Source organism: Lathyrus oleraceus, chromosome 7 (genome assembly GCF_024323335.1).
Source record: "Lathyrus oleraceus cultivar Zhongwan6 chromosome 7, CAAS_Psat_ZW6_1.0, whole genome shotgun sequence".
NCBI classification, from domain to species: Eukaryota; Viridiplantae; Streptophyta; class Magnoliopsida; order Fabales; family Fabaceae; genus Lathyrus; species Lathyrus oleraceus.
The window spans coordinates 412,769,025-412,780,736 of NC_066585.1; the positions used below are offsets into that span (position 1 = coordinate 412,769,025).

Sequence of the window (11,712 nt, forward strand, 5' to 3'; positions counted from 1 at the left end):
GTAACAGTCATCTTCTGTAGAATCTTCTTAATGTTCTTATTAGCAGCTTCTACTGCCCCATTCATCTTCGGACGATACAGAGAAGAGTTGTGATGCTTAATCTTGAACTGCATGCAGAGATCAGTAATCATGGTATTGTTCAGATTAGAGCCATTGTCTGTGATAATCCTTTCAGGGATGCCATACCTACATATGAGATTATTCTTAATGAATCGAGCCACAACATTCTTGGTAACAGATGCGAATGAGGCTGCCTCTACCCACTTTGTAAAGTAATCAATAGCAACTAGGATGAAATGATGCCCATTAGAAGCAGTAGGCTTGATCTCACTAATCATATCAATGCCCTACATGGCAAAAGGCCAAGGAGCAGTCAACACTTTTAATGGAGCCAGAGGTATATGCATTTTATCAGCATAGATTTGACACTTGTGACATGTCCTGGAATGTTGATAGCAGTCAGCTTCCATGGTAGACCAATAGTATCCTGCTCTCAATATCTTCTTTGTCATAGTATGACCACTAGAATGAGTGCCAAAAATCCCATCATGCATGTCTTCCATAATCTCTGTTGCTTCCTTCTTATCCACACAACGAAGCAAAGTTGAATCATGATTGCGTTTGTACAAAATTCCATTACTCAAGAAGAACTTAGCAGAAAACCTCCTCAGAAACTTCTTATCTTTGACAGATGCCCCTTCAGGGAACTCCTGAGTTTCAAGATATCTTTTTAATTCATAGAACCAAGGCTTTTCCTCTCCTCCTTCAGTATCAATCTCATTGCAGTATGCAGGCTTCTCAAATCTATCAATAGTAATCTTGGGAGCTTCATCATCCCAGCTAATCTCAAACATAGATGCCATGGTGGCTAATGCATCTGCCAACTGATTCTCTCCTCGTGGAATGTGTCCAAAGGTAATCTCTTCAAAATGTGGGATCAAAGACAGCACATGCTCTCTGTAGGGAATAAGATTTTCATGCTTGGTATCCCAATCTCCTTTAATTTGACTCACTACCAGGGCTGAATCTCCATATACGTCCAGGAACTGAATTTTCATATCAATGGCAGCTTTGATGCCCAGGATACATGCCTCATACTCAGCCATGTTATTGGTACAATAGAAACAAAGTCTTGCAGTAATCGGGGTATGACAACCTTCAGGGGAAATGATCACAACACCAACACCATTACCAAGTGCATTAGAAGCTCCATCAAAAACCATAGTCCATCGGGACCCTTGTTCAGGTCCGTCATATTGTCCAGGTTCTTTGGTAATAATCATAATGTCTTCATCGGGGAATTCAAAACTCATTCACTGATAATCATCCACTGCCTGATGAGCCAAATGATCAGCTACAACACTTCCTTTAATGGCCTTCTGAGTAGTGTACTGTATATCATATTCTGTTAAGATCATTTGCCATCTCGCTATTCGTCTGGAGAGAGCAGGTTTCTCGAATATGTACTTGATTGGATCCATCTTTGAAATCAATAAGGTAGTATGAGTCAACATGTACTGTCTTAGTCGGCGAGCAGCCCATGCCAAAGCGCATCAAGTTTTCTCGAGCAGTGAGTATCTTGTTTCACAGTCGGTAAACTTTTTGCTAAGGTAGTATATTTCCTGTTCTTTTCGACCAGACTCGTCATGTTGCCCCAACACACACCCCATTGAGTTGTCTAATACTGTTAAGTACATAATCAAGGGTCTTCCATCAACTGGTGGCATCAAAATTGGAGGTTCTAGGAGATATCTCTTGATTTCATCAAAGGCTGTCTGGCACTCATCATTCCACTCCATTACCTGATCTTTCTTTAACAACTTGAAGATTGGTTCACAGGTAGCAGTTAATTGGGAAATAAATCTTGCAATGTAATTCAATCGTCCCAAGAAACCTCTAACTTCCTTCTCAGTACGGGGAGCTGGCATCTCTTGTATAGCTTTCACTTTTGCAGGGTCTACTTCAATACCTTTTCCACTGACAATGAAACCCAGGAGTTTACCAGACCTAACTCCAAAAGTACACTTGTTTGGGTTCAATCTCAATTTGTATTTCTTCAACCTTTCAAACAACTTATGCAGATGATCAAGGTGTTGCTCTTCATTCTGGGACCTGGCTATCATATCATCCACATATACCTCTATCTCATGATGAATCATATCATGAAACAAAGCCACCATAGCACGCTGATATGTTGCCCCGGCATTCTTTAAACCAAATGGCATCACTTTATAGCAAAAGGTACCCCACTGTGTAACAAATGTAGTCTTCTCCATATCTTCAGGTGCCATCTTGATTTGATTGTAACCAGAGAAACCATCCATGAAAGAGAATACTTTATGCTGAGCAGTGTTGTCTACCAGAACATCAATATGAGGCAGTGGAAAGTCATCTTTGGGGCTGGCCTTATTCAAATCCCTGTAGTCTACACACATACGTACTTTACCATCTTTCTTAGGTACCGGTACCACATTTGCAACCCATTGAGGATAAGAAGTCACAGCTAAGAACCCTGCATCAAATTGTTTCATTACCTCTGCTTTAATCTTTTCTGACATTTCAGGACGCATGCGACGAACCTTCTGCTTCTTTGGACGGCAATCTTCTTTTATCGGTAAATGGTGAACCACAATGTTCGTATCCAACCCTAGCATATCTTCATAGGACCAAGCAAAGATTTCCACATAATCACGTAACATTTGAATTAATCTGCTCTTGACACCATCTTCTAATTCAGCTCCTATCTTGACCTCTTTCCTGTTTTCTTCAGTTCCCAGATTCACAACTTCGATTGGCTCTTCATGTGGCTGTATAGCTTTCTCTTCTTGTTGTAATAACCTAGCAAGCTCTACAGGTACTTCACAATCTTCATCCTTTCCATCTTTAGCTTGATAGATCGGATTCTCGAAATTATAATTGGCAATAGTAGAACTGTTATCAACAGGATCCATAGTGGATGAGGATTCCTGACTAAAGGAGATAGGAATAACGTCTTCAGTCTTCCAATTGTTGAGCCCATCACCCACAGTAGGAAAAATCCAGTTATCCAGATTGTAGTCTTCATTATAGTCACCCACAACATTGATTTGATCTTTCATGTTCCCTGGATTGGTGATACGAACAACACGAGCACGACGAACAACCTTCTGGGACTCTGCAGTGAAACCCAAACCAAACTTGTCAGACTTGTAAGGAATGTCGGGAAGCTGACCCCAAATAGTGCAACCACCTTCTTCAACCACAACTCTAGCATCTTTGAGGGAAGCCATTGTAGGAGGTACTCTGGTAACCACATGAACTCTTTTAACCACAGGAGGAGCTTCAGTAGCGGGAACGACCCAAGGAACTACTTCAAATGTCTGGCAAGGAGTCTCAACATATTCACCTTCCACTTCAACATACTTAAATGTATTCACATGACTGACCATATATTCTTCCTCTCCATAAACAGTTACGATCTTTCCCTTCACTGGATATCTCAACTTCTGATGTAGAGTGGAGGTCACAACACCTGCCCCATGGATCCAGGGGCGCCCAAGCAGACAAGAGTACGCAGGAAGAATATCCATTACATAGAAGGTAGAATCGAAGACTTGAGAGCCTACTTTGATCGGGAGATCTATTTCTCCATGCACCACTCTTCTTAAACCATCAAAGGCTCTCACCACTATATTACTTGATCTTAACACAGCATCTTCAGGACTGAGCTTGTTCAGAACCTCTTTGGGAAGTTCATTCAATGAAGAGCCATTGTCTATCAACACATGAGACAAGGTAGTGCCCCTACATTCATTGGAGATATGTAAAGCTCTGTTATGGTTTCTTTTGGCAGGAGTCAAGTCAGCATCAGAAAAACCTAACCCATTATCATAAGTCAGATGTGCAACACAATTTTCAAATTGATCCACAGAAATTTCATTTGGTACATGAGCAGTCCTTAAGAATTTGATCAAGGCTTTAGCATGAGCCTCAGAACACAGCAACAAAGACAACATGGAAATTTCGGAGGGAGTATGCCCCAACTGGTCAACAATATCATAATCACTCTTACGAATGATCTTCAGCACTTCTTCCATCTGTTTAGAGAGATTTTCAGCAGTCTGTGCTTCAGCTTGCACAGGTTCAACCACAGGACCTTTGCCTCGAGCATCAGTACTTGGCTCAGAAGTGGAGGTAGTAGTTGGAAGAACTGTATTTTTTGAGGTAGCTGGAGGAGAGAAAATTCTTCCACTTCTGGTGATCTTACTAGATCCAGCAATATTATCAACATCAAGGTTATCATCAGTAACGGGTGTATCAGTCAAAGGTTCCTGCTTAACACCATGGATATAAACATCAGAATCGTAATTCCAGGGTATAGCTTTATCAGAAGTATAAGGAATAGGGCCAGGAGTGGTAATAATCATGGGAGGCACTCTAACTTCAGCAACAGCCTTCACCAGGCCTTCAGCAGTAATTTTGATAGGACCCTTGGAAGTGATCTTGACAGGGCCTTTGGAGGTAATCTTCACTGGCACTTTATCAACCATATCCACATCTTCAAACTTCTTACCTCGAGTTAGGTGTTCACACATACTTTCCACAGAAGGAGTTCTCTCAAACAATATAGTGTAATTGTCCATGAGGCGTTGAATACCATCTTTCAACTTCCAGCAGCTATCAGGTTTGTAGGCACAATAAAAACAGTCTTCGTTGCAACCTGGAAAGAATCCAGCCTGCACCAGCTTCTTCTTGATAATAGATAAGGGAGTAGTCACATCTGCTACTGAGGAAACATATGAAACTTCATCAACAGCATTAACAGTCTTCTCATGATTGGGCATGGGAGCAGTAATCACATTTGGAGTCCCAGGAGGGTCAAATTCAATCTCCCCAGCTTCAATCATATCTTGAATCTTATTTTTCAGCACCCAGCAATTGTTGGTGTCATGTCCCGGACAATTAGAATGATAGGCACATCGTGCATTAGGATTGTACCGAGGAGAGGAAGTATTAGGATTCTGAGGAGGGTCCTTTAAAGTAATGAGTTCCCCTTTCAACATGTGTTGCAAGGCTTGGGCCAGTGACATGTTGATCTTGGTGAATTGTCTTCTAGGCTTCTATTGATTACTCTGTGGTAGCTCTGGTGTTGCAGGAGTAGGATTAGAAATGTGAGCTGCTCCTACGGTTGGTGACTTTTGTTACGGCCAGGTTGACCATACACAACATTAGACTCCTTCTTTCCACTAGGGGGCTTCTTTGCAGTGCTTGATGAAGAGGCACCCACCTGTATCTTACCACTTCTTATGCCACTTTCCACACGCTCTCCAGTCATTATCAGCTCAGTGAAACCAGATGATGAGCTTCCAATGAGGTGACTATAGAAAGGACTATTCAGCGTACTCATAAACATATCCACTAGCTCCCTGTCAGTCAGAGGAGGTTGAACTCTGCCAGCCAGGTCTCTCCATTTCTGGGCATACTCCTTGAAATTCTCCTTAGCACCCATTGACATGCTTTGTAGCTGCATGCGAGTAGGTGCTAAATCAGCATTGTATTGGTATTGCCTGTAGAAGGCCTCAGCAAGATCATTCCAATCACGAATATTGACACTCTCCAATTGATAGTACCATTCCAATTGAGCTCCAGACAAGCTCTCTTGGAAGAAATGAATCCATAACTTCTTATCAGCAGTATGTGGTTGAATCCTCCGGACATAGGATCTTAAATGCAACTTGGGACATGAGATACCATCATACACCACAAAAGCAGGAACCTTGAAACCAATAGGTATAACCACTCCAGATATTAAACTCAGATCTTCAAAATCCAGCCCAGAAGATTTTTGTAACTCCATAACATTCATTCTATCCACCAGCATCTTGTACTTATCTTCATTAGGATCATGATAATAATTTGCTTCAGAATCAGAATCTCCCACAGTATCATGGAGACTACCTCCCTCTTTCTCAGAATTTTCAGGCTCATAATCATAAACCTGTTCCTTTGTCTTGATAGGGCCTCTGAATCTTCTTCCCAGATTGATAAGGCCTCCTGATCTTCTAGTCTTCTTCTTCTTCTTAGCCAGCAATGTCTTCAACTCATCTTGCCCCTTGGACAAGTTCAGAATCAACTCTTGGAATTGTGCATTCTGAGCCTGGAGATCTTTGACAGTCTGTTCAAGAGCCATTTCTGCTGAAATAAACAGCGAGAAGATAAGATACCTGTTCATAAGAAACCTGTGATGCAATAATATGGTATGTAGATGCTTATGCAATATTTTCAAGGACCGTAGGATTTAAATTTGTTTAAACCACCAAAAAGTAAACTTTTATTAGTAATAAACTTGTTTGCCCCTTAGGCTTACAATAAAAATGAAATGAATACAAAAAATGGGGTTTTAAGTCTCCCATGGACGTTTCCTCTTTGTGTTGAGGTATGAGTTGAGATTCCGCTCCTCGTGAAGTTGTTTTGTTAGCTCCAGGATTCTTTCCTGACTTGCCTTGTAATGAGTCTCAAAAGTATCTCTTTGCTCCTTCAACTGGATCCAGGACCTCTGTAACTCTTCCATGTCAGTGGGCATGTCTGGATGAAGAATGGTGTAAGAAGTATCTCCTTCAGCAACAGGCTCCATGGTAACTGGCAGGATAGCAGGATATGGCATCATAAGAGTCTGAGCACGAGATCGTACCCATCTGAGATATGGTTCCATAGGAATAGTGTACTTGGGTTCCAGAGTCTTGCTGTCAACCTTGTTCACTTTACCCCATGCTCGTATGAACCTTTGACGGTAACCTTGAAGATCGTTGTCGTAGTCGAACACAATACCCTGAATAAGCATGTCATGAGGACCATCAGTCCGAGCGTAACCAAACTGACGTAGAGCTAAAGAAGGGTTGTAGGTAATGCCCCCTCTTATGCCAAGGAGTGGCACATTAGGGAACTCTCCACAACGGTCAATGATGGTAACATTCTCCATAGATCTAGAGCACCAATGAATATCTGAATGAGAAAGTGACATAATCCTCTTGGACCACCTGAACCCTTGTTCATTCTTCATCACTGATCGAGGAAGGTGAGAAATAAACCACCTAGATAATAGAGGTATGCAACACATCAGAGTTCCTCGTGCCTTTGTAGTACGGGTATGAAGAGAGTGTAAGATGTCTCTAAGTAATGTAGGCACTGGATTGCGAGTCAGAAATATGTTGATGGCGTGTACGTCTATGAACTGGTCTGGATTGGGCAACAATACTAAGCCATAAATCAATAGGGCTAAGATCTCCTCAAAAGCATCATAACTCATAGCCTTCAGGAATACTTGAGCTTTCTCCACCAATACCTTAGCAAGAATACCCTTAACTCCACTCCTTGTTTCTAGGACAATGTCTGATTTCTTTAAATGTAAGGCTGCAGCAATGACTTTAGGTTTAGGCTCTTTTTCCAAGCCTGTGAAGGGTTTCTGATCAAGAATAGGTATACCCAGAAGCTTGGAGAACTCTTCCATTGTAGGAACCAGCTGATAGTCGGGAAATGTGAAGCAATGATGTTTAGGGTCAAAGAACTGAAACATGACACTCATCATGTCTTCATTGAACCCTGAAGTGACTAGATCCAGTAGGTGACCATGCCTCTTGATGAACTGGGAGTTTTCAGAAACTTGAGAGACCAATTCCTTAAGCTTAGGAGGTATTCCTACAAAGTTGATCCGGATAGTATACCTACGAGCAGAAGCCATGACCTGCAACAAAGAACAAAGATAAATCCTTTGGTCCTTGAAATGGTTAGTGAAAATGCTATGCTTATGATGCATGATGATGCTATGATGTTATGCTCAATCACAAACATGTGGCACACACAAACAAGTCACACAATAGCCCTAGGTTTGAAGGCTTGCATGAGGTTTAAAGGTAAGTACCCTCCCCTGAAGTTTAGTTGATTCATCCTGTCCTACAAAAGTAACCAGGTTCTAAGGGATCTCAAAATCATTGATCCTTCACAAGGGTGGTTGTTCAGTAGGCAACTTACTTGCCAACCAAAACCCTCCAAGTTTAGGATCTCAATGAGTGTAGTATCGAGTATCAACCAACTTCAGTCTTCACCAAAGCCGGTTATCTCACTACTTTCTAAAGGCCAAGATGGGATGACTAGGGTTCTAAAAATCAGTTAGTGTATTGACAACATATGGCAGCCTCATATTATCCTCAACTTGCTTAAGGAACATAAGCACCAACCAAGAAGTCACACTAACTATGGCCACCAAATCAACCATATCGATATACGCCGTACAGTTTCCTTGGTCTATTGCCATTTACCTAAGGTACACTAGATCCGGGTTAGGGTCTTTCACACATAAGAGCACCCAACAGATAAGTATAAAGCAAACAAGGCAAACAATTTTAAAGTGATCTAATTCCTAAGGGTACCCCTCTTTTATTAAGTCCCCAGCAGAGTCGCCAGTTCTGTAACACGGTGGGAGAACTGACTTTAGTCAAATGTTGCGGATAGCAAGAGTCGCCACCGACTTTTATTTTATCCAAAAGGAAAGGACATAAAAGAACAGGAAAGACCTTAAAAAGATTTTGAGTTCGGGGGGTAGGTTATAGAAAGGGAAGGTATTAGCACCCTTTATATCCATGGTTATCCATGGGCTCTTAGTTACTTAGCTCACTTTGTTTGTTTGCAAGAGTGTAGTGTGTGATTAGAAAAATTTCTTTAAGTACTTTGTAATGACCCTCGTATGGGTGTATACAAAGCCTAGTTTAGAAATTGTGAGGTGTAAAAGTAATTTTGAAAAGTGTGAGTAAGTAACTATGAGATACCTACCCTAGATTAAGTCTTTCGTGTTCTCGTATATTCTTTCAATGGTAAGACTGTCCCTATTATTAAGGAATAGGTAGTCATTACCTTGGATGTGTTTAAGGGACGGGCGTAGGGTCATCGTATGGTCAATGAAGGCAACATAAGGGGTGTCTTTAGCAACTCGTAGGGACTACCATCATATTTACCGAAGGGACAAGATCATTATATCGTAGGCAACCTCGTAGGGACTTGATCTTTTAAGTTTATAGGGACTTGATGATTTTTCTGTTTGAAGGGACTTTGCTTAAGACACCCCTATTTTCGAGGGACTTGACCATTTAAAGAAGGCAACCAAGAGGAATACCCTAGGAAGTACAGATGGCGATCAAAGATCGACTTACGTGTGTGAGTGTTATTTTTCAGATATTTGTCTTGAATTTAATTTTCTAAGTTCAATTATTTACAGTTAGTTTTTTGCACTCCCTAAATTACTAACCACACAATAAATATTTACAAAAATAAAAGCAAGAAAAATAAATTCCTAAACTATTACATGGCTATGGGACAGATACATAATAATCAGGCGAGAAAGAATAAATTTACAACCTATACATTTGTTCCTAATATTATAAATAAAACAAAATTCAAAATAAGGAAAATAATGAAGCAAAAATAGAATAGATAAAAGTAAATAATAATAAAATAATAAATAAACAATGGTAATAAAGCAATAATAAAATAACAATAATAATAAAGTTATAATAAAAAGGTTAGAATTTTAAAAGAAATTATTTTAGGTTAAACAAGTTAGATTTTTTTTAGAAGTTATTAGAAAAATATGATTTTAAAATAAATTAGTAATAATAAAAGAATTTAAAATACATTAATGTACAAATTATAAAATAAAAGAGTTATATGAAAAATATTAAGTTAGTTATTTACAAAATAAATAAAGATTATAGAAAATATCAAATTATTAGATTAATAGATTTATTATTATTATTCAATTTGAAAAATGGTCAATTAGATTTTATTTACAAAATATATAAGGATTTATTATTATAAGTAAGTAATAAAAAAAGTTATTAAAATAGTTAGTATTTATTATTTATTTACAAAAATATAAAGGTTATAGAAAAATATTAAATAATTAATTTAGTAGGTTTTCACGCCCTACATTACTAAACCACGCAGTTAATATAGGATCAATGGCAGGAATTTAAATGGCAGAAAAATAAATGGCAGAAAAATAAAATGGCAGAAAATAAATGGCAGAAAATAAAATCCTAATTATTACAACGCTTTGGTGCAGTTACATAATAAAGATGGCGAAAAGTAAAACTGAAAATATTACAAGTTAAAACTTAAAATATTACAAGGGCGAAGCAGTTACAGTGTATGAATAACATAAATATGAGCGAAATAGGAAATAATAATAAGGTTTGTTAAGGTTTAAGAAAAGGTTTATGGTTTAGAGGAAACAACACGGTTAAAGTTTTAGGTTTAAAATTTAGAGTTTGTGGCGAAATTGTCAGGGTTTAGGAAAAATCAGGGTAGTTAGTTATGAAAAAAATGTGCAGATCTAAATATATGTATATAAAAAAAAATATGAATTAAAAAAAAACAACGGCGTTGCTAGCGCAAAATTGCGATCATCGCAACTGGACCGGATAACACAAATGTCACGCCTCATACACGTATATGTGAAAACGGCGTATTGACACGATCCGATCCGAAAACATAATCAAATTATAACATAAAATAGAAATATATATATATTTAACCAAACCGCATGTATCTGGAATACATAACACAGTCACACATTTGAACATGTATTTGAAACACAGTAACAAATATATCAACAAAATAGATAAAGTATATATCATATATAAACTATTACCAAACTGTGTGTACGATAGTATAGATCAGCCACTCTCAGTTTCTCTTTTTTGTTCTGTCTTTCGGCCTCTCTCTATCAGTCATGCTAGTAAATATATATAGGAACAAATTAGGTTAATGATAATGAGCCTAAGTTTATTTTGAAACCCAATATTAAATTAAAAACTGAATAAAGTTAAATAATTAAAATAGTTAAAATTAAAATAAAAACTAATTAACCTATTTATTTATTCTAGACCCAATATAAAAATAAATAGACTAAAAAAAAATAAAAGTCGGGCACCAAAATGCTCGAAAAATAAAATGAACACGTCAAAATAATCAGCGCGAAATAAATGACTCGGAAAAATACAGCGTTTGGTCGGATTTTGAGATAAAAATTATGACCGTTTAAACTGCTCAGACTGATCAACATATGACCAAAAATAGTCGTAAAAATATTTTTAGCATGTCAAATTAAACCACGTGAACCGCAGATTAATGTTACCGACATTTGCAAACTTAAACTTGACATTTTTTCGTTGACTAATTTTAGGCACAGTTAAAAAGTTAATTTGACCAGTCTGTTTGTAAATTCCGAGAAATTATTCCGGCTAATATTAAGACAGAAAAAAATGTTATGCTATGAAGATGATGCAAATGAATGTGAAACAAAAAATTGGTTAGAGTTAAACATAGAGGGCAAATTTTGGGGTGCAACAGCTGCCCCTGTTCAATTTTCTGAAACCTGAGGAGTTAGATTGGCCTGTGTGCCATTCGTGACTTGGAAATCACTTTGAGTATCAGTCAATCCGAGCCAATCACCCCAAGGGTCAGTTAGCCAAGAGTAATATTCTTCAAGACTCGGATTGGGGCAAGCCACCTCAGAAGCTCATTGAGTCCAACTATCCAAGGACAGTCAATCAGAAGTTTACCATTCCAAGTTTTAGTTAATCAAGGTCAAATCATTGAAGTATTCAAACATTGGGGTAGGCCATCTCGAGATCGTCTCATGTCAATTTGTTTCAAACTCACTTTCAAGGTGAACATTTT

The 11,712-nt window shown here is 38.4% G+C and overlaps 1 protein-coding gene across 1 annotated transcript; it reads right to left on the minus strand.

Annotated features, from left to right (window-relative positions):
- Positions 1-347: 347 nt before the first annotated feature.
- Positions 348-1,106, minus strand: LOC127104097 (uncharacterized). Its single transcript, XM_051041310.1, has one exon. It carries the CDS (start codon positions 1,104-1,106, stop codon positions 348-350), a length of 759 nt encoding a protein of 252 aa, XP_050897267.1.
- Positions 1,107-11,712: the final 10,606 nt, after the last annotated feature.